This window comes from Anoplolepis gracilipes, chromosome 7, assembly GCF_047496725.1.
Source record: "Anoplolepis gracilipes chromosome 7, ASM4749672v1, whole genome shotgun sequence".
Classification (NCBI taxonomy): domain Eukaryota; kingdom Metazoa; phylum Arthropoda; class Insecta; order Hymenoptera; family Formicidae; genus Anoplolepis; species Anoplolepis gracilipes.
Genome location: NC_132976.1, coordinates 5,363,119 through 5,387,148, shown reverse-complemented (window position 1 = coordinate 5,387,148; position 24,030 = coordinate 5,363,119). Strand labels below are relative to the sequence as shown.

Here is a 24,030-nt window from a genome sequence, read left to right as displayed (position 1 = left end):
TTGATTCATCATTAGGGGATGTATTCAAAAGATTCCGACTGTACCCCAGTATCGATCGATTAACGCGCTTTCTTCCTTTTCGTCCTCTTTCGGATTCTCAGGTCTATATACAGGATAAATCTATTCATGTCTCGTATGTGCTGAATGCGCGCTATTCCAACGCTGAAATTAGTCGACGACGATAATCAGGTCGTACACGGATTAAACGCATTGTGCGTGAATGAACTCTGATATATATCTTGTTCGTTATTGATCGGATTACACTAATAGGTCGGCCGATTTGCCAACGCCATGTACACGCTGTATCGATACGAAAATTTGTTTCTTGCTCGTTATACATGACACGGGGGTTATATTACGGTATATAATCGCGGCACGCCTCGAATGATTATTTCGCGGTCGACAAAAGCCGCGATGCATTTGCGAGCGCATAGAGATTCTTCCCCTTTAAAGTGTTTCTATAAGCATAGGGCAGGGTGCTTAACGAAGAAGAGTTAACGATCGACTGCCGAAACTTCAAGCGCCGCTTTCTCGGCTAAAGCCCAGCTAACCAGAGACCCTTGCTCCTCTGTTCATGTCTACTTTAAGCATCTAACTTTGTAACTTGAAGAAAACTCCTTCCTCCATCCACTGTACCAGAATTCTTTGCCTCCCTGATACTTGTTATAATAATGTGAAAAATACCATCATCATTGATTATTATACATAATTTAAAATTTAATAACATTTTATAATTTTATAATTCGAAAAAATTTTATATACATGTACGTACATGCATAATTATGAATTTTCCTTTGTATTTTTTACCTTATCATTTTTTTCATTAAACCTTTTGTCTCGTTAAAATATTTATTATGGAAAAATTAAAAGCTCTTGTTTCTACATGTACTACGCACACGTTTTACAATTTATTTCTTTTCAGCGATTTTATATCATATAATGTTTTGAATTGCTAGTTTAAAAAAAGCCAAATTTTGCACATTTGTAAGTTTAATGTGTTAATATATTGTAATGTATTAGTTGGAAATATTTTTTACGAGATTTTTTTTTATATATAAAATTACACTCCTATTACAGAAAGTAATTTTATCTTTAATCGATTAAAGCACACCTCACAGTTTATATAAAAGGTTTTCATTATTCACTCGAGCATCGCGTAATTTCGTTTGCAGGAATCTCGTACATAATCTCAGTTTGACCGATCTGACGGAGCAGCAGAGGCTGACCTGGTACTCGACGGACAACGACGTGAAGATGTGCGTCGTTAAGGGCACGCCTGAGGAAAACTGCCAGAATTACATTCGCATTTTGGTGAAGACCGGGTCGAACAATTTATTCGTGTGCGCCACCAACGCCTTCAAACCTATGTGTCGTGATTACACGGTGCACGCGGGCAACTACACGATGATGAAGGAGAAGGGCGGTCAAGCGAGGTGCCCGTACGACCCGCAGCATAACAGCACCTTCGTCTACGTCGACGGTGAACTCTACACCGGCACGGTCGCCGATTTCGCGGGCATGGACCCGATCATCTATAGAGAACCGCTGCAGACCGAGCAGTACGATTCGATGAGTCTGAACGGTGAGTGAGAAAGCTAATTCAATCGTCAATCCTAGTTGGCCGTGATTGATGACGCTTAATGATCGCGTACCGCTGATTTACATTGAAAGTCGCCGGTTAACTCTGATCGCAACTCTGGATATCAATTTTCATTTTCCCAGCTCGCTTTTGCCATTAATTCGACATGACGACAAGTACGGTTCGTGAAGTCGATAGTTAATGATCGCAACTCTGGATATTAATTTTCATCCAGGCAAATTGTAAATTATCATTAATACGGCAATATAAAATATATAAAATTGTAGAATAATGTTGCTTTTAAAGAATACAATAATTTCTGACGTTATTTTTCAAAATTAAGAGTGAAAAAAAGTATTTATTATAAGACAAAATATTTACTTCACAACTGCCTTTAATTCAATTTATTTTAATTATTCAAATCTACTTTTGCTACATCTTTTAAAATAACAAATATCGAGGACAATTTAGCTTTATATACATACAACTATTTTAATAATTATGAGTGCAGATCACAATTAGACCAGGTAAATTCAATTCATTGAACGCGATAAATGGGTTTACAGAGATAATTTATATTAATTCAATTACTGCTTTCCAATTGTGAAGAATTGTAACGAGACAAATCTATTATTCGCATCATCTAAAGGTTGCGATTCTATATGTATATCGGAATTCAGTTCTAAGTTTGCTATGTAATCTTTGCATTTCTTAACAATAAAATAACAATTGCACTTATCAAAAATATCTATATGAATTTAGGTGAAAAGGTTCATCGAGATTTATATATTTATTTATTCAAAATTTAATTTAAAAAATTTAAAATAGATTAGCCAATACTATATAAAAATTATCAATTTAGAAGAACTATTTTATACGGAAAAGAAGAATTCTCGAATAAAGCAGATAAAACTTCTTTTCAACATGCACAATTTACATTTCACAGTTTGTTTGTCAAATTGCGATCTATTATATCTCATTACCGTTCTCACATGCGGCTTTAATCACGTCGTTTTATGGCGTTCACCAACTTCTGAAATTATCGTATTAATATTCTGGCACGACATAATTGTTATCCATTATCGACCTCGTTACAATGCCGTCAAACCTCGTGATACCTCTCAGCCGGAAGGTAAACGCGTGCTGAATGTTTGAGAGTCACGCGGCGGCTCCCGCATAATACATATCCGTGTCCATTAAAGTTCAACTGCGAGTTCGATTCAATATTTACACGTCAAGTTTCGGTTTCCGGTGCGCGCTCCGAGTCGACTTTGAAAATCCGACGTACGCTCCGGGAAATTATTCAGAAATGTCACGCGATCGAATCGCGACCGAGCGCGACCCTTTCTTCCAGTGATGTCTCTAATCTACACGATGTAATTCCGAGATTAACCGCGTATATGTAATTCTCTAAGCTCTCTCTCTCTCTCTCTCGCTCGCTCGCTCGCTCGCTCGCTCTCTCTTTCTCTCTCTTCCTTACCGTACTCGAAATTATTTCACAGATATTCGTGTAACGAAGGCGTGCGTAACGCCTTGCCATGTCCTCGAAAGCTCTCGACATTGTAATACGCCTCCGTTACATCGTAATACGAACACCTTGTACGAGAGAAGCGTGATTTTATTTTTAATCGACAAAATGTCATCGGTTGCTTCTCATGTCTCAATAAAATAACACGATGTCTAAGATTTATGCATTTGCATAGTTTTAAATTTGATACATTTTGTGTCATACGGTTTTATACTTATTGAAACAATTTTAATTAACATTGTAGTTGTAATATATATATATATATATATATATATATATATATATATATATTTATTTATTTTTTGAAAGATTACACTAATACACGCTATGATTTCTACGGTTATTCTTGCATCTTTGTTCATGGAGACATCAGAGTACATATTTATTAGTTTATATATATCTTTGTGCGCGTACGGGAACTCTTTCTCCTCCTTTGCTTTCTTTGTGGATTTAATAAATTAAAAACTTATTTTTTTTCCTCGACATTTTCTCGACGTTATACATATATCACAGTGTATTATACGAAACTTCAAAGTACCGTTTTCTCGTCGTGGTGTTAAAATTGATACGTCACTTTGCTCGAGGCGGAGACGGCGGGAACCTCCGGGGTCCGCTAGGGTATTTTAATTGAACGGTGTACGAGAGCGCTAATCAAGTTTCTCCACCCGTTGGACAATATTGATTTTCTCTCCGTCCGTCGAAAATTCAATTCTAACCCCCGCCGCTCGTTCTATCCACCCTCGTCGTTCTTCCGACAAATCGCGAATCGAAAATCTCCGGACGATTGACTCAAGATGAGATGCTGACTACGACGCGCGTGACGTCTAGAAAGGCTTTTTTTTTCTAATTGGTCGCGAAGGAAAGGTAAAACCGAGAGAAGGAAGATAGTGTTTCCTTTTTCGAGAAGGTGTCTCTACCGTGAATTTTCTGCAGCACTTTGTCTCGACGGTGGTGTTCAGTTAAATGCGACATGAGTCGCAAGGCGGGAAGGAAGCGAGTAAGAAAGGAAGCAAGGAAGGAAGGAAACGAACCGGCGGCTACAGATAGAGAGAGAGAGAGAGAAAGAGAGAGAGAGAAAGAGAGAGAGAGAGAGAAAGAGAGAGGGAGAGGGAGCTGGAGGAGAACTCTCTCGCCAAGGGGTTGGGTAAAACGAGGAGAATTTATGGGGCGGAGAGCGACGGGTCGTTCGGATATACCTACGTGGCACGGCGAGATTAATATTACTTTATGAATCCTAAGAAGCTTATGAAAACCCTGTCAAGTTAATAAATCGATAAAGTTTTCCCACTTTATCGGGCGGCCGACCGAGACGGCGGCGGCGGCGGCGGCGGCGGCGGCGACGGAACCGCGACGTAGCGGAGGCAACGCTTTACCGGGCGACGGCGTTGAAATAACCGAGAGAGAAAATAAAAGGGCCCTTTATATACGCGTAGCCGGCTTATTGACGATGGAAGAAGTTGTCCGGAGTACGCGTGTACCGAGTGTCGCGTGTGTACGATGCCGTCAACGACGAGGAAACGTCGTCTCGTTGTTAAGTTAAATTTTCGCATCCGAGTCGTAAAACTCGTCTTCTTCGTAGGTTTTGATTCGCTCTTGCACTCTCGCATTCATTGTTATACCGGTGAAGCGATCAGCATAATTGTTGTACATAATTCTCGAACATTAATAACGGGCTAATACGTCGTTTGTCAACGTGAATGTCTTGATGCGTTTAACTCGTCGTAATTACGTTCAATTAATTACAGCAATTATGTCGAAATTAATTGTACAATCAAGGGTAAGCATTTGTTAACGTAAATAACCATTAAACCATCATCCCAGCATCGTCATTAACTTCTCGAGCTACTCGAATGTGCGAGAATTAATGTTCACCGCAATCTCTCCAGTAGAAATGGGAGTTTTTAAATAAATCGCGTCGAGATTTTTTCCCTCCTTATTTTCAGGATACTGTATGAGCGTTGTCTGCTTTATTACACACCATCGATTGCGTTCCAGTAGGTGGTTATTACGCTCATTTATTTATAAAGGGAATTTATGGGGCCATTTACTATCGCCGCACGCGGTGGCAATAGTAGTTAGTAATAATGGCTACATATTCTAATTGCAGCACCAAACTTTGTGAGCTCCATGTCCCAAGGAGATTTCGTCTACTTCTTCTTTAGAGAGACTGCTGTAGAATATATCAATTGCGGCAAGGTAAGAAATCATCGGCGATTAATAATCGCACGTCTCTATACGTTATTCGTATAAATTTTGAAAAGAGAAAAATCGCGCGAACGTATATATATAATTATATTTATGCAATTATTGTACATGAAATGTGTCGTATCATCAATTATAATAATCCATCGATATAATAATCAAATTAAAGGAAGCGATTCTCGTTTAAATAGCATTAGTTTTGCCAATTAACTTTAGCGGAAGATAATATTCGCTGTCTAAAGTTATATGTACACATATATCTCACGATGATCGTGAACGATAAATGCTCCTTCGTGACTATAAAAGTGCCATCGCGATATTTTGCTCCGAATTAGCGTACGGTCAACGGATAACAATAGACTAGAAGAATCGCGTCGCGCGGATAAGATTAACTTTCGGGTCGGAGTCGGATGTAATATGCACAAAAGTTTCGCGAAAGTTCGTAGTCGCGCTGTTATCCTCCGCGATAGTCGATTTTTAACGTCCGAGTAAGACGATTACGCTTCTTTCGTCCGCCGTTTCGCATTGAAAATCGGCTTTTAGAAGCGCATCATTTCCTCCCTCGCACACACAGACGCCGGCACCCCTTCTTCCGCGCGCCCGCGGCAGAAAGTTGTGGGCGTCGGACTCTCATCGTAGCTTAAGTCAGGCTCGACTTATTGTCAAAGGCTGCGCGCGGAGCCAAGCTTTCCATGCCTCTTCATAATGACGCATAATTTTATATGACAAGCAAAAGATAAATCCGGACGGGATCTCAAACGGGAGAAAAAATTAATATACGAAATACGCGGTTATTATGAATGAAGATTGCGATTTCTCTCTCGCGGCGAATGTTCCGGAGAAATTTTATACGCGATTCGGGGAATAAATTTGTAATCTCGGCAGAACCGAGAGTAGTAATTTATTCCAAAATCTTTGAAATCACAGAAGCGTTTCATTTTTTTTTTTTTTTTTTTTTTTTTTTTTTTTTTGTGTCCTTTATTTTCCTTTTATTCGTTTACGTACTCTTCGCAAAATATATCTTCTATTTTAATTACGGATAAATTCTCCTCTGAATTATTCGCGCCGTTTTATATTCTCTTTTATGCGGCCCGAATACATCTCGCGAATAATATTTTCTCGAAAATTTCGGAGGGTACAATATTTTGGTTACAATAGTTTGTTTCGCAACCTTTCACGCAATCTTTACGCGGTGCTTTGTCCTGTCGGGAACGTGCGTGTCACTTTAATAGCGCGCATTAAAACTAAAACTAGATTACCTCGTCCGTTGTTCTTTCTCTTATGACATATTCTTTTTTTTTTCGGAAATAAAATTTCTTTATTTCGCACTTTGCACAGTGAAATTTTTTACGAGCAGCAATTTTCACATTCGCAGGCCGTGTACTCTCGCGTAGCGCGAGTCTGTAAATACGACCGGGGTGGACCGCACCGTTTCCGTAACAGGTGGACATCCTTCCTGAAGTCGCGTCTCAATTGTTCCGTTACCGGAGACTTCCCATTTTACTTTAATGAGATACGTAAGTAAACATATGTATGTTGACTCAATGATCATATTAACTCTTTCATTTATGTATGTCATTCCCTGTCTGAATATAATGGACACTTGTTCGTTCCTCTAAAATTTTTCTCGGTAAAAGAATCTTAATTTTTTATGCATAACATATTTTGATAAATATATTCAAAATTATTCATATCTTTGTATTCCTTGATGCCTTTCTTTCACGAGTACTCTATTTGACCCACTTAAACTTCTTTCGCGGAAATTCCTTTATTTTTCACAACCTCTGTACTTTAACTTTAATAATAATATTGATTTTTATATTTTAATATTTTTATAGAATTTTTTAGTTATTTAAGGAGCAATGTGATGCTTGTTTTCAATAAAAATGTCCTTAGAAACTCATCTGCATCTACGCGCAGTGGATACAGGATTAAACCGCACTAGATCACTTATCCATGAGAATATGTTCTTCTCCAAGTAATTTCAAGACACTATCTCGATTGCAGAGTCAACGACCGAACTAATATCGGGCCAGTACGGCGGAACATCGGCTCAACTCATCTACGGCACCTTTACGACACCGGTGAACAGTATAAGCGGTTCGGCGGTGTGCGCCTTCTCGCTGCAGGATATCGCCGACACTTTCGCCGGTAATTTCAAGGAGCAGAGCGCCATGAACTCCAACTGGCTGCCGGTGCAGGACACGAAAGTGCCGGATCCTCGACCCGGCCAGTGTACTAACGACTCCCGTACGTTGCCGGATCTGACGCTCAACTTCATCAACACGCACTCGCTGATGGACGAATCGGTGCCAAGCTTTTTCGGCCAACCGATTGTTATACGCACCAGTTTTCAGTAAGTAAAAATTAGTTTTTTTTTTTTTTTTTTTATTGACTCTTTTTCTTGTTTTCGAAACGCGGCGAATGAATTATAAGAGCACGTAAATTGGTCGCCTCGCTTATTCAATCGATGATACAGATCACTTTGATAACATGTTTCTATCCAATCTTAGCTATAGATTCACCCAGATTGCTGTGGATCCTCAAGTGAAGACTCCTGGTGGCAAGACCTATGACGTCCTCTTCATCGGTACAGACAACGGCAAGGTGATCAAGGCGGTGAACGCCGAATCTGCCGATTCTCATCAGAAAGTCAGTCCAGTCGTGATCGAGGAGATACAAGCTTTTCCACAAACGGTACCGGTTCGCGGCATCAAGGTGGTCCGAGCTTCGCAGGCAGGCGATGGCCTTGAGGATGGTCGACTGGTCGTCATCGCTGACAGTCAAGTGCAGGCATTAAGACTTCATCGATGCTACAGCGACAGGATATTGTCCTGTAGTGAGTGCGTCGCCCTGCAAGATCCATATTGCGCCTGGGATAAGGTGGAGGGCAAATGTAGGGCGTTGGTCGGCCCGGCGTCGACGGATTCCAACAGGTTCCTGCAAAGCGTCGCGACGGGTACACACGCGTCCTGCCCGCCAGGCAAGAGTCTCAACAAGGACGCCGGAAGCGTCGGCGCTATATCCGCCAATAATAACAAGTTTCCGCAAGACTCGATACCGAACAAAGACAATCCGGGTGGCGAAATTATCAATATCATGCAGGACGAAGAACAGGACAATTCAGGTACGGCTTTGGTCTACTACAACTTGTGTGAATTTATTTTTCTTTTCTGCATAGTTGAATTATTATTCTATTATTTGCAGGCCCAGAAGTATCCGCAGCTGACACACCTCCTCCACAATACTCTGTAGAAACTCTCGTGATGGCCGTAGTGGCCGGTGCATTGGCCGCGTTGTTTGTTGGTTTCGTGGCCGGTTATTTGTGTGGTAGAAAATGTAGGAAAGACGAGGACGACAATCTACCCTATCCAGATACGGAGTACGAGTATTTCGAGCAACGACAAAACGTGAATAGGTAGGATATTCATTTCGATGTTAAAGGAACGGACTCTGCGGAAGAATAATTTTTCAATTTGCCGCTCTTAGTAATGTTTGTCTATCCACATTCAGCAGGTTGGCGCCTGAGCCAAAGCTGTTACCGCAGGAAGAAGTGACCTATGCGGAACCAGTGCTGGTTCCGCAACCGCCGAAGCTTCAATCCCCGAAGGGTACGATGAGGAAACCACCGCCAACGCCCACGGAGACTCTCTTTCAATTTCCGGATGGTTACGGTTTCCGCGGAGGACCGCGCGGCGACAATTTTGGCACCCTGCGCTCCCATCAAGGCGACGCGTATCGTCGCAACGATGGCTTTGCGACCACGCGCAGCGTCAAGAAGGTTTATCTCTGAGAAACGAGCGAGGAGGGGGGTGGCCGTCACCGGAGCCTAGGACGGCCAGCGCGCAATCGCCACAACGCGACGACAGGCAGCAGAAGTAGTCGCGCTGTGACGTCCGGGGGACAGTCAAATCGTGAGCTCGCCGGTCCGAGGGCATTAGAATCGCCCTCGCCATCGTCGAGCGTATCATCGAGTTCCCCGTCCCCTCCCTCCTCGTCACCCTCGCCCACCCTCGTACCGATTGCCATGAGCGGCCAACAGCCACCACCGCCGCCAACGCCACCCTGCAGCTTCATCTATCGATCATAGTCGTCGTCGTCATCGTCGTCGTCGTCGTCGCCATCGTCGTCGTCGTCGTCATCATCGTCATTGCCGTCATCATCACGGTGGTCGTCATACTCTGCTTTCTGCTCGATGACGCGAGGGGATGAGAGAGAGAAAGCGTTCTATAGTCCTAGCGCGTTATTCCGAAATGTATAAATTAAATAATCAAGAGAATATAATCTCCTGGTCAGAAATATCGCAATACTTCAATGAATATCGCGATATGTTTTTTTTTATTGTATCTTAAATCTTTTTATTTTATTCGTGATTTTCGTTTTGACACTGATGTTGCTTTGGTAATAACGAAAAGTTAGAATGTTGGAGTTTCACGTTGATCGAGTCTACATGTTACCGTTCGTTTGCGTAATAAAAAATCGAAAGATCAAGGAAATTATCTTACGAATTGATCGTTTAATCTCATTGAGAAACGTCGAGTCGAGCAATCGTGCATAAGGCAATTTAGTTTTGCCCATTTATGAATCATCATAACGTCATAATATAACATTTTATTCTCGTAGAAATTACAACCGGAAATATTTCGGTGGATGTTATGTTTGATCAATAACTTGATTATCCATGCACGTTGAAGAATAAATAAGGCGAGCGCAAACATTTTAGCATAGTCGATTGTCGATTATCTTAGATTTTTAGCACTAATTCGCAAAAGAATGAGCAAGTAGAATAAAGAAAAAAAGAAAGAAATTCTATGATTATCGATGCTCGTACGTGTAAAAACTCGAATAAACTTTGGTGATTAGGCTCGATTGACAAAATAGTGCGAACGTTACGCGACGGTTCGCAACAAAATGTCGTAATCTCCACTATTTTATTAATTGACAGTTAATATCAAAGTCGATGTGTAATTGTAAAGCTACACAACATAGTATTACGATGAGGCTTTTTTCATAAAGTCAATTAAAAGGAGACTATCCGCAACTCGAAACACGCAATTTTTCTAACGTTGTAATATTTAATACGAGTGATTGATAGTGCCATTATAGACCACGTAACACTTCTGCGTGCCTCGAAATTAAAGACGATCATGACGATTATCGACGTTGTTGGCCAAATGTCTTTCGCGATTGGCCAAATAAAGATCAATGCATTTAATTAATTGTACATAATAACGTCTCTTGTCTTTATACTTGTTCTTTTAGTTGTCTTATTTTATTTTATAATTTTACTGTGTATTTTATTTGTAATATATTTAGTATATTAAATACATTATTTTATATAAATCGTATATACAGTCGTTTATATATATATATTATCATATGAAAACTATTAGATTCAAAGTTTTACTCGGATATGATAAAATGATCTTTAAAATTGTTAATAAAAATTCGTCGTTTCTAATTGTAATTTCTTCATTTTTTTTTTTTTAATATTTTCTCTCTTGATTTCGTGATATTTTCTTATTATATTAACCAGAAATCTGATCATAAAATCGTGGAGATTGCTATATTGCGTGAATTAAGGGTGCGTTAACTGATGTATCCAATGGTAGCAGTAACAAATACAGACTATGTTGCTGCTGTCTGTAATAGATACGTTAAAATAGTCGTCGCGCGCGCGTGGAAAACGATACTCATTTCTAGTTTCTCGTTCGTGAATGTCGGTTCATCTAGTTCTGTGTACGCTTCGGAGACGCGCGTTCTCAACGCCTGCACATATACGTAATAGAGAGCGAGCGAGAGAGTGAAAGAGAGAGAAAGAAAGAAAAAGAATGGGAGAAAAAGTGAGAGGCACAGCGCTTATATGTACATAATACATATATATAAAAGCATATACATCAATTAGGAGTTAAAAAGAAACGAAAATGAAAATCAGTCCATCTAACCTGGGCCCGATGGTGTAAGTAAGTAGACATCTATCTTAAAGTGCTTCTTATTTCGGTGTGTTTAGAAATAAACGTGTATGTGATATATTCTATATGAGATGCTTTCCAAGCATCAAAGGATAGGAGAGACGTGGAGAGGGTTTTTAACTCAGGGGCTCTCTCGACGGATCTGAGACGAGACAGACGCAGTGATAAAACTCACGGTCTTTTGTTCACAAGAATTCGTCGCTGTGCTTTGTAAATACTTTGTTTTTTTCTTACAATTTCTCGTATCTACTTTACGCATATATACACGGTATATCAAGCTTTCATTGATTCCTGACATCTCGGTCTCCCGCAATTCCACGGTGTCGCGAAAAATCTCTACATTCCAGCAGATTGTCTTTCATCGATCGTGGAATTTTGTGAACAATCGAGCCTGAATTCTTTAACACGCACACGATACACAAGTATACACGGATACAGACTACTACAGGTTGTAAAATTTCTGTAAATTCTATTGTTCTCTCTTTTTTTTTTTTTTTTTTTTTTGTTTTTGTTTTTTACTAATCGTAAAATCTCTCATTTAATTTGTTGATTTGATGTTAAAATATCTCGAAAGAGCTCGTCGAAAATCATCCCTCAAACCGTAAGACTGAACAAATCCCCTAATGACGAATCTCTCAATATATCCTTTTCTTACAAATTTTATATAATCGGTATAAACGAAAAACGTTTTTTTTTTCTTTGACGATATACGTAGAAACATTTTTATTAAATTTTTTTAAGTGTCCCGTTCCAAGCACAAATTATTCTTTATTACACCAGAAGCTGACGGAATTTTATCAACGCGACAAGCGAATTGTTAACTGTACGCTGTTAATAATTGATAATACTCTTTCAACGCGAAATCCGTAAAATAAAAAGGGCGATGTGTAAACATACTTGTCTCATTGTTGTAATGACTGTGAAACAATACGTGTACATAATCATTGGAATATCTAAACTGCCATATGGCACACTGTAATCATAGGATAAAACCGATACTTTGTGCTTGAAACAAGTAACGATAGCAAGAACATGACTCACACAAAACATTCCCATGTGGTTTTCCACGTGGTTCGAAGCTGCCATATAATCGACCCGACACTCATTGTCGTCTCGCAGGTACGTTTAATTATTCCTCGGGAGCTAAGTAGCGTTTCTAATGGCTTATTTCGCATCGTGCGAACGATACATTTTTTTTCTAAGTTTGATACGACACGTACCGAATAAGGGGTTTTTAATAATTGTTTAGTGATTTTTTTGTAAACGGAAGACTCAGGCATGATACCAAAGATATTAATTGTAAACTAAACATCGTTGGTCACACATTGTGATGGTTAATCGTTAGAGAAGGCGCACAAAACGGTATTCATTAACGATAGGAAGGTGGTCCCCTTGCACATATATGTAGACTTGAACACGGTTATACAAGAACACGCGCACGCATACGCGACACGCGAAGTTGACACGAGAGAAGTACACGTGTAAGGATGTTCACCTTATTAGCGAGTTTTAATAATCATGTTGACGACACACTAGTTGGGAGACACTCGCGATATTAAGATCTTAGAATTCTACTAAACGTTGGAATCAAGTAATGCATGAAAAACAGAGCGTTCGTACACCACGAAATATTTTTCAAGAGAGAACGAGAGAAAGAGAGGAAGAATGTGTGTATGTGTGTATGTGTGCGTGAGCGAAAGAATGGACGAGAGAGAAGGAGAGAAAGATAATGAAAAAAGATGTAGCGATAGCTCGGTGTTAAAAAAAAAAATCAGAAGTCTAATAAGCTTACGATATTGCTATCGAGCGTTGATGCTTTAATAAAAGAAAATAAGTAAAAAAAAAAAAAAAAAAAACGAAGATTTGTAAAAACGTGTTCAAGGAGTTCATAAAACGTTCATGTTGTTTAAGCCAATAAGGAACGGATTCCATCCAAGACAATGACGCGATCAAACGAAGACGATTAAAGCGATTCTCGACTTGGTATAAATGAATTTGTTTGTTATAACGGAAACTTGTAAAGAACGTTGTTTGATTATAAACTCCGCGTGATTTACGTTTAACGAATATCGCGGAGGACGTAATGATGTGTTTCATGCATTATTTCATTTCAATCCCTCGAATCCGAGTTATTTGTCCGTATATTTAACGGAAACGAGTTTAGCCAGTTACTTATAAATTGAGAAAGAGAAATGAACCTTACAATTTAAAAAACACAAGATATCTTCTTGGTTAAAGGGGGATCGGATAAAGGATAAAATATGTATGAGAGACGCGATTCGCGCGAGAATGTGGAGGCTTAGAGATAAGTAGAAGATTAGTAATGGTACACACATACGTATAAATATATAAATATATAAATAAATATAAATAAATGAATAAATATATATATATATAAATAAATACATATATATATATATATATATATATATATATATATATATATATATAGAACGCTTGAAACGTATATATATATATTAATGATATTATAACTTTTTATAAATATATTTTTCCGTCGAAGTCTAGCCTAGTTGATACATACACAGTTACGACTATTAATTTATCCGATCTGATTATTATCAAGATCTAGCGTTAATTCGGACATCTTAGACGTCATAGTTTTACATGATAGGCGAGTTGTACGAATTGTAAGTCACTTAATAAGAGGAGGAGAGAATTAGTACCTAATGTTAAACAAATTTACTACTAGCGTTGAATATCCGAAACGGGAGTCTTCTCTCTTTGTGGTCATCTTCCCATTCCCTTTCCCTCTCTCCTTCCCTTCTCTCGCCCTCCCCCCCCCCCCTAAATTCCCAGCCGTCGGAGGATTTCGCCGATCAGACGTTCCATTTAAAGTGTAGCATACCATAAGAGAGAAAGAGAGAGAGCGAAGATTATGTATGTATATATATATACATATATAATATATATATATATAGATATGTGTATATGTAAGAGTCGAGAGAGAAAAAAAAGAGAGGACATTGTATTTTTCGAAATTCGCGTTTCATCGAAAACTCCATTGCCACGACGGCCAGAATCTCGCGACTGTTAATCATTAAAAACGCGATCGACCGACCGCGGAGAAATAGGATTCCCGTTTCGCGCTTTGTAATTAAGTGAAGAAGGATGATGAAGAATCGATGGAAAAAAAAAAAAAAAATGGGCGATGGGGGATGACTGTATTCATCGTTCTCGCCCCCCTCCCCCTCCCCCCCGGCGTGCGTTCACACAGTTTGACAAGTGTGAGGAAAGAGTGTCGACGTTTTTTTCGACGGGAGATGTACTGGACGCGCCGGCCCCCCCCCTCCCCCTCCCCCCACACACGACATTGTAAAATGAGCGAGCACTAATAATAATGATATTAATAATAATAATAACGATAACAATATGATAATTAATACTTAAGAATAATCATAATGATGTAATAACAATATTGCGATACCAGAAGATTTTTAAAGAAAAAAAAAAACACTATAGCATTTATCAACGATAAAATAACGAGAATGTAACATGTATTTTGCTTCTTCCTAATACAGTGCCGTTTACGCTATTTTTTACTGTAACTAACTAGAAGATCCGCGCGCGAGGTGTGCGTCCCGGACGGAGGCGGCCGCTCGGCAGCATACGCTACTTTAAAAAGCCGGTCTGTATATTTAATCGGCCATGTGTATCCTTAAAGTAACCGTTCGCGGAAAAGCGCCCAAATGTGACTCTGGTACGCGTTTATATTTATATTGGCACCATATCTCGTCGCCGTCGTTGTCTCGTCGTCATCGTCATTTTCGTCGGCGCCGGCGAACGAGAAGAATTCTTTAGACGCACATCAAGGGAGAAAAAAAACACCGCGAATGTGCGAAGACGAAATGTGCGTGTGTAACATGTGTGTGTCGGCTCACTTGGATCGAGATATTCGTCGTCGTATTTCCTCGCGAAGTTCCCTTTCGTTAAGGTCAAACATCATCGATTGTCTCGATCACGCGTTCGTCCGGTGGTGTTTATTTGCCGGAAATTCGACAAAGTCGTACTTTACTGCCGTGACATTTTCAGTGTCATGTACATTTAATAAACGCGCAGTGCGGTGATATGATACACGTTCCTCGACTTGGCGAATATTCAGCGAATCGACACACGCATCCGAAAGTCACGTCTCGGATCTCGTGAGCGTCACGATTGCGTTCGCCGCACGCTACTCGTTATTCGATCGTATGTTATTAATACTCTTGTAATACTCGTTATAGACGCGCTCACACGTCGTGTCGTTCGCGAGACCGATGATTTGCGAGACGTAAAATTGTCTAATGCTACTCAACGCGTAGCGACTTCAGGCGAGGATCAGCATTTTCTCACGCGAATCATCAGAGAACAAGGCGACAAAAGGCATAGGCTGTACATTAAAATGGCGTGTAAAATCGGAAGGCCACGGTACCGATTTTTAGCGTTTAAGACTCTCTAATGTATCTTGTCACTTGCAATTATCGTTCTGCGCACATGCACGCACGCGGTTGTGTGTGCGACATATATACATACGGATACAGGCACACGTACGCAGAACCGTCAATTGATCGGATCGGCAGCGGTGTCGATGAGAATCGGCATCCGCTACCGGTCTCAGCGAAAATATAAAATCGTGTAACGTGATCGTATGGCGTAGCATGAGTTAAGGCTGCGAGTTCTATATTGGTTTGTCGATAAAAATTGTGAAATGATTGTTCGACAGATCTGTTAGACGCGAAAGAAAAAATCTTGCATCGGTATGAGAAAGGGAGATACTTTTTTTCTATCTCTGATTGCGATGAGATATTCCAACGCATTGACAGATGAATGGGAACGATAACTCCTTAATCTCGTGGTGTAGCCGCGCATAGCAGACCAGAGTCGCAATTTGGGAAGATTCTTCGACTTAATTAATCGGGCACGGTTGTGTGTGTGTGTATATGTGTGTGTATGCGGGTATGTGTGTGTGTGTCTCCGCCGTACTTATAAATCACATTTTTCGAACACGGAAGATCGGAGCAACCACCATTAATCGATCGCAGACACTCATTTTGTGTAGCACACAACAGCGTAACGATTCATTCATTCATTCATTCATTCATTCATTCATTCATTCATTCATTCATTCATTCGTTTGTTCGTACGCTCGCGCGTTTCACGGTAACGTTTTTCTCGAGGCCGGCGCGCGAACGAAGTTACCCGATGGATTAAGAAAGGGAGAGAGGAAAAAAAAAGGTAACGAAAAGGAAGAGCGATACTAAATAATAATGCGATATTGCATTAATAATGAAGGTATAATATTGCCGATAATTATATTGTAACGACACACACGAAGGGATGATATATTAATAATACAATACTATTTATAAACCGCGAGAGAAAAGAGAGAAAGATGTCGGAGGTACCCGGCGAGGGGAGAAAACGCGAGCGAAAGGGTTTTGAAGGAGAAGAGAAACGAAAGGCGGAAGTGAGGAGATAGATAGTTTGGCAGTAGGCTGATGGTAGAGACACGGCACGTCTAATATTAACGAACAAAAAAAATAATTAAAAAAAGTAAAGTATAAAATATATCATAAACGCGAAAAAGGTACAGTAGTGGTTTACTATTGGCTGACACGTAGTGTGAATGCTGACATAGGAAAAGCATGCTGGCGAAGGGGAGCTTTTGTCGATTTTTTCTGTGACGGCTGGGGATGGTACGTCGATCCCGCGATTCCGCGGGATACACGTGGGGTGATGAATTTCGGGAGCGCGTGTACGTGTTGAATCGGTTCGTTTCGCAAGATATGCCGAGAATATGAACGAAAGCGAGGCTTTTTTTCCGCGTGACTTTGCTCGTTACATTGATTAATTTTTTTTTTAGGGGGGGGGGGAGAGATAATTACGTCCGAGCTCGATTATTTTTTTCCTTTTGCATTTGACATTATTTCATTCCGTTTGATCATTAAGCCTTATCATACAGTTACCGTTACACTGCCCCTTTACTATATTTTTATACTTTACGACGCGGTATTTTTCTTCTATGTTTTTCGTGTGTAAGTTACCATTTATGCTTGCGCGAAATAGAAATTTGTAGACTGGAATTATTAATATCGAATCGGTAGGTTTTTACAGAAAAGCACACGATGCGGATGAGGTCGGTGAGAAGTAAAACGCGAAACTGCCAGAGAGGAAGAAAACGAGAGAGCGAGATTAAAGAACGAAAATGGTGAGAATGGGGTGAATACTTGTGAAGGAAAATTAGGCGAAAGTGTACGAGAGGGCGAGAAAGGGAACTTGATTGAGTGAAAGAGAAAGAAAGAAAGAGAGTGAGAGAAAGAAAGAGAGAGAGAGAGAGAGAGAGAGAATGCGGAGGAACGATTGTAGATTCGGAAAGTCACTTAGCCAGCAGACTGCTGTTCATAGTGCCCTGTTATAGTGGGTTCCCTAGGCAGAGTGGCAGAGACGCGGTTTAAAAAAAAGGAAGACAGAACGGAAATGTGCAAAAGTCAAGTGGGAGGGAAAAGGGAGGGAAGCGTAAAAAAAAAAAAAAAAAAAAAACGAGCAACTAGTCTCACCTACATTCGAGATGCATCTTTAGATGCGAACATGCGAGCGACGACGATACCTGTTGTACCTGGGTCTCGAGCGAGAGTCGCGTCGAAAATCAATGTCGCGAGAAAACATTGTAATTGATACAACGATGGATCATTTATTGTAAGCGATGTCGAGCACAAACCAACAAGTTTTGTCGAGTTTTCTCATCGTTTCGATGAAGGACACGACAATTTATTAAACTAGCGGATGCGATATTCTTACAACATTTTGTATCCTCGTCACATGTGCAAAAAAAAAAAAAAAAAAAAAAACGAAAGGACGACGGTCGTCACGTTGTCCATACAGTCGAACGCTGTTGGATTCCTAGCGTGATTCTTCGTGGTTGTTTCGAGTCCTTAAAACGCGCATAATTAGAACGACATAGACGAGATGGACCGCTCGTACGACCTGGTCGAGACCTATGATCGTTCTTTAGGTTCTCGTCCAATTTAGGGTTCCGGGCCTCTGTGGAGAACTTTAAAATGTGACCGGATACCGAGAGAGAAAGAGAGAGAGAGAGAGAGAGAGAGAGAGAGAGAGAGAGAGAGAGAGAGAGAGAGAGAGATAGATAGAGAGAAATGCGGAAGTGCAAAAAAAAAAGAGAAATTGTCCGGAAACGAGGCACTCCGCCCTCTGCCCACGGGACCCTAATCTATTTTTCAGAATACGCTATTGTGATTATTACTATATAACAATTTAAAAAATTAAAACGACAAAAATATATATACCTTGTATCATTGTTTATTATACGCGATTCCGACGATTATATTATTTATAATGTTAATAATCTATATTAACGATAATTACCGCATTATACCATTATTATATTTAGTACTATTATAGAGAGCGAGGCTGCTGCTATATTAATGAATTAAGTACTAAAGGATTAAGTAATTCTCATCCTTTTTTTAGACTTTATATATAAATATACAAACACATGATTAAAAAGAAACATACCTCTCACGTTACTGCGTTTGTATCGATTTATGTGTGCTTCATTTCTGACATTCAATCACTTTACTTTTCTAGGCGCTACTCAGTCAACGTTTCTGCTTTCGTTGAATCTGTTTGCATTCGACGACACTACGTTATTTTATATATCATAATAGGTATAGACTGTACCATGAAATATTAAGTAAAAATAAATTTGATTAGGTAATATACCACCTCCTTCTCTAGCAATCGTAAAAATCCTCTTTCCACGATATTATACATCTTTTTTCTCATCAGAGAACGTTTTATTATAGATACGTGAAAAAGCTAAGTACAAAAATCGATTTTTTAACTGTTAGATTTCTTATCTTTCAATATTTTTATCTAGTATAATGATTGTAAAATGTAATTGTTTTAGAACAAGAGTAAAATTATCAATTTTTTTCAATAAATTATAAAATAATATTATAATTATTATACAAAATAATAGTTACTATATATTAAATTTAGATATTTAAAAGTTTAGAAATATATTAAAGCAAAGAAATCTTGTAAATATATTCGCCTTTTATAGCATTTAATATGGGATAAGGTTCTAAACTATAGGTCAGGATAATTTTATAATACGCACATTATATATAAGTGTTTTTCTCATCTTTATTTAATATATCATAGCACATACTATTCCAAAAATTTATAAGTACGATGTATTGTATAGATAAAAAAGTACAAATATTTACAAAATACTGTAAAAATGAAATCGATTTGGAACGCTTAAGGATATGAACGTCATTCAAATGAGCTTTCTATACGCTGTTCACTCTGTCATCGTATATGACTAGACACATTGGATATAATAGGTAGCTTTTATGAAACTTACTGGCTCAGCTATCGCTGTGCCTTGTTGTTTTCTTTATGGCAGTGGTCGTTCAAGATGAGAGAATATCTGAGCGAATGATATGAGCACACAGGACTTGGATAATTGGCCTTAACTTTACGTACTCGTAGTACGAGCTAGATCGCTGCAAGGTATATTCCTAGCATAGTTTATATATTACAAGCAGTGATGTGGGAGTCGTACTTAAATATCAAGTTTATGCTCGAAATATCTTTTTATATTTAAATATGACTGGACTTATCGTACATTACGTTGATAACCCTATATGCTAATTAATTTCGTCTTTCATTAAAATTGTGTTTTCCAAAATATATCTAATACTTGAGAAAAATTACTGTTTCATATAAAAATGCCGAATTATTTTCATTGCAGAAATACTCTTGATACGTATCTTCGATAATTTCTATTTACTTTTTATTTGAATATTTTTTACTCCTCTCTGTATACATTTATCGTGAATTTTGTTGAAATCAAATCAGAAAAGAGCACGCAACTAGTTTTATTACTTTAAGTACGCTCACCATCACTGATCACAAGAATATTTCTTGATGTATGTATATATAGCGAACACTTAGGAAGCATTATAAAATTCGTTCGTAGAAACACTATGAATTCTAGATCCGTTGATACTTTAAGGATTATTCGTGCTTTTACATACTATTAATTAGAGTATCCACGAAGACACGACGATGCTCTCATGCAAACAAAGTGTTTTCGCGGTTTGTTATGCTCGGTATAACGAGGGTGCTTTAAATTTAGAGAACAGTCGCATATTTCTCTCATTGACAGTGTTGTCTTAGTATTTTGTATATCTATATATGCGTAGAGAATACATCATATATTTATCAGCATGCACAAAGCCGACAATTCGCTTACAATTGTTCGTTTGAAATTTCTAATTTTTTTAATTTCTACATTTTTTTCGAAAGAATTTTAAACAGTTTGTCAATAACGAATAGATATTTCGAAGCATCATTGAATTAATTTGCATTTTTCTTTTTAGATTTTTTTCATGATTTAATAATTTACTTTTTGATGAAGATGTTACTCTGCGCATCTGTTCAAAAATGTGTTATTGAAGATTGAGATCGGAAAAGTAGATTGAATAGGGCTTTCAATATGCCTCAATCATCTTTTTTTGTGTTAAAGGTCATAAGTTATCTCGCATATCTCATCCGTACGTGAAACTTTATCGGATCGCATTTCCAATTGACAAAGCCGAATTAATATGGACACGTTACAACGCTTTTCTACACATACTATGCCACATTTTAATTTGTCGACAAGCTGTTAGAAATACAAATGAGTTGTATAATTCTTTCTTGCTATGAGCATTTCTGTCGTTGTCATTCATGCACGATTAAAAGATGTTACCAATGATTTTCTTTTTTTTTTTTTTTTTTTTTGTACCCTTTGAATCTCGCTTTCAAACTATCGACCCAAGTCTTGTATAAAGTGGAAGAAGCAAACATGCGTATCTCCTATGGAATTGTCTCGTGTATTATTACAGTAGAATAAAATGGAGAAATAGAGAGTATTACAACTTGCTATTAAAATACGAACGTTGATTTTCGTTGTACAAGTCGAATAATATGGGGAGGTCGAATATATACTCAGTATACTTATTCCTTTTATTGGACCGTTGCATATAGATTGTTCGCGCCATTTATCAAACCGTAAATCTCTTGGATGCACAAAAATATCGTGAGCGATACTTCGCCTGGTCTGATCGATTCTAATTTTCGTATGTAAAAATAAGTTTTCGAATATCATTCTGTATATGCTGCATCGTTTACTATTTTCTCGCGCACCAGCATCCAGCCATAATTCTTTCATCTCTGATATACCAACACCACGAAATTTGTTCCAGCAATAAAAAGTCATCCGGAGATTCGAATGATTGCATTATTAATGAAAATTAATACGATGATCCATGCTAGTTTTTCGCGTTTAAAGAGAACTCCGCGTATATCATCGGTATGTACAAGGCCGTTTTATTCTTCAACTACGAGTGGTCGATTACGTCCTTATCACACATAAATATATTTATATATATGTTATAAATAATCCTTAAGTTTTATATGTATGTGTCTTAACGGAGCGCGTGTAAAAGTATGTAGGCGGAAATAAGATTTCCTTCGTCATTTGATATGGTCGTGATACTTTCTTAATATGCGTGTCGTTGTAGCGCCGTGTCCGAACACTGAGGTTTAATCGAGAATATCCGTAATCTCGGGCGATTAAAACGTTCCCGTCATCAGTTTCCAACTTACGGCTCGTCTAACGATTAACATATCTTACGAGTATTCGATGTGTGATGATCATACTTATTATTATATCGATACTGTATATACTATAAGTATTGCATTATTGCGTAATAACGTGTAATAGGCCCGTACAGATTCGTTATTTAGTTCGACGATAGAACAGTCAATGGAGCGGAGACAGACGTTATTCGAAATAAATATTATTTCCTTATCGAGAGAGCTAGTGTATGGACACGATAAAATACTGTAATATGAATAATTATTGTGGAACCAATGGTTTACTATAATACCTATCTACTTAGCTATCTACTTACTTGATACGTAATATGTAATATGGAAACGATAGAGAGAGGATATTAATATAACGTTCAAAAATCGCGATATAAGATGAAGATTACTCGATTATGCGATTTCGAAAAACGTTTGTGTAACAAGATAGCAAAATCTAAAAGTGCTCAAAATACAATGATAATAAATGAATCTCTGCGTGAAGCCCCCTTCATGCGAGGGCTCCATATATATATAAAATATATCAAAACTTCTCGTACAGTAAAGAGATGCTACTCACTCGATCCCATGTAACGAAGTGTATCAAAATCGTACGAGATGTGAGAGTTAATTTCGCGTATGGTCTATACATCACGGTTCGCGCGGACGTATCGACGTCATTGAAACACATAATTCTCGCGCGTTCAATGATTAATGAGCAAGCATTTTCCATTTACAAAAGAAGGATAGATCCCCCTACGATCCATTATACGCGTTTATAATTGATACGAAGCGTTTAACATGAAAGCCGGTTAATTATTTTCGCGTGCGCGCGAAGCTGCGGCGTTTTCGGGTTCCCTCACCTAACTTGGGATAGGTCACTGCCGCGTAAATCATCGGCGCTTGTCAGCCTTACCTCTCGACGTACAAGCTCTGCACAATCATTATCCCTATTGCAGTATTTCCGATATTTAGAGGCTCGCATAATAATTCAGCCGTCAAAATTCCAAACTACAGGCAGCTGTCGACCACAATTTCGCCTATTTTCGAGACTACCTCGTCGAAGGTCGGTCTCTCGCGCGGATCGTTTGCCCAGCACTGTGCTTGTAGGTCCTGAAGAGCCGGCGGCGCCGCCTTGTGCGGCTTCCATATGAGCGTTTGCGCTTTAATTTGAGCCAGCACGGACTCGTCGTTCATCTTGTTGAACGGCAATTCACCCTGATGGAACATTTCCCAGACCAGACAGGAGAACGAATACACGTCGCTCTTGGTAGAGTATTCATCTTCATACGCAGCCTCGTAAGGCAACCATCTCAGCGGAATCACCTGGTTTCGATGCTTCGTGTATTCCTGCTGATACGGCTCTTTGGTCATGCACGGCAATGAGATCTTGATCGTCAGATTGCTGGCGATCAGGCAATTGCGCGCGGCTATGTCTTTGTGGACCAGTCGATTATCGGCCAAGTGTTTCAGGCCCTTTGCAGCCTGGTTCGACAGTGATAGTATCTGCGCTACCGATAGCTGAGGCGCACGCGGTGGTTTTGATTCATGCGTCGGACTTGGATTGTTGTCTTTTCGCGAAGCGATCAAGAACTGCTTTAGGTCACCCCAGTCAGTGTATTCAAGGATCATGTAATCGGGCTCCTCTTCTCGACACAGACCAATTAACTTGACGACGTTTTCATGGTTAAGCTTATGGAGAAGATCTAATTGTCGTTTAAATTCTTGAAGAGCAGTCTCATCCTTTGTGTTTGTGAGACTCTTGACCATAACTAAAGATTCCTTGTCGCCGTCGATCTGATACTTTGTGGCGTAAATCTCGCCGAATTCACCTCGTCCGAGAGGTTTCAGTTCTTTCAGGTTGCTTCGCGACGCGGCAATCTTGTCATAATTCGACTTGGATTTCTTAGACTGATTACTACTTTGGCTCTGAGCTGTATCCGCGCCATCACTCTTGTGAGAATCGCGGTTCTCCTTTTTCTTGCTCGTCGAATTCGCTTTATTACCGGTTTCTTTCAACTCTGTTTGTTCCTCCGGTATATCTCCATTCTCCATTTTTTCTGGAATTTATAGATGTGTACGTTGACTTT

The 24,030-nt window shown here is 39.1% G+C and overlaps 2 protein-coding genes across 5 annotated transcripts in view; one reads left to right on the top strand and one right to left on the bottom strand.

Moving 5' to 3' along the window:
• Positions 1 to 19,015, top strand: part of Sema1a (semaphorin 1a) — a 233,930-nt gene extending 214,915 nt beyond the window's left edge. For 3 of the 4 annotated variants that reach the window (XM_072896526.1, XM_072896528.1, XM_072896527.1), the window contains exons 4-10: positions 1,173 to 1,582; positions 5,215 to 5,303; positions 6,685 to 6,826; positions 7,317 to 7,665; positions 7,823 to 8,436; positions 8,517 to 8,727; positions 8,799 to 19,015. In XM_072896526.1, the coding sequence (XP_072752627.1) occupies positions 1,173 to 1,582; positions 5,215 to 5,303; positions 6,685 to 6,826; positions 7,317 to 7,665; positions 7,823 to 8,436; positions 8,517 to 8,727; positions 8,799 to 9,102 (2,119 nt within the window). In that variant the 3' untranslated portion in view covers positions 9,103 to 19,015. The remainder of the gene's footprint in view (positions 1 to 1,172; positions 1,583 to 5,214; positions 5,304 to 6,684; positions 6,827 to 7,316; positions 7,666 to 7,822; positions 8,437 to 8,516; positions 8,728 to 8,798) is intronic. The other variant, XM_072896529.1, reaches the window with a different exon arrangement.
• A 1,288-nt stretch (positions 19,016 to 20,303) lies between these two features.
• Positions 20,304 to 24,030, bottom strand: part of LOC140667441 (tyrosine-protein kinase-like otk) — a 44,942-nt gene continuing 41,215 nt past the window's right edge. Inside the window, exon 9 of the mRNA XM_072895392.1 lies at positions 20,304 to 24,000. Within this exon, the coding sequence (XP_072751493.1) occupies positions 22,952 to 24,000 (1,049 nt within the window). The 3' untranslated portion in view covers positions 20,304 to 22,951. The remainder of the gene's footprint in view (positions 24,001 to 24,030) is intronic.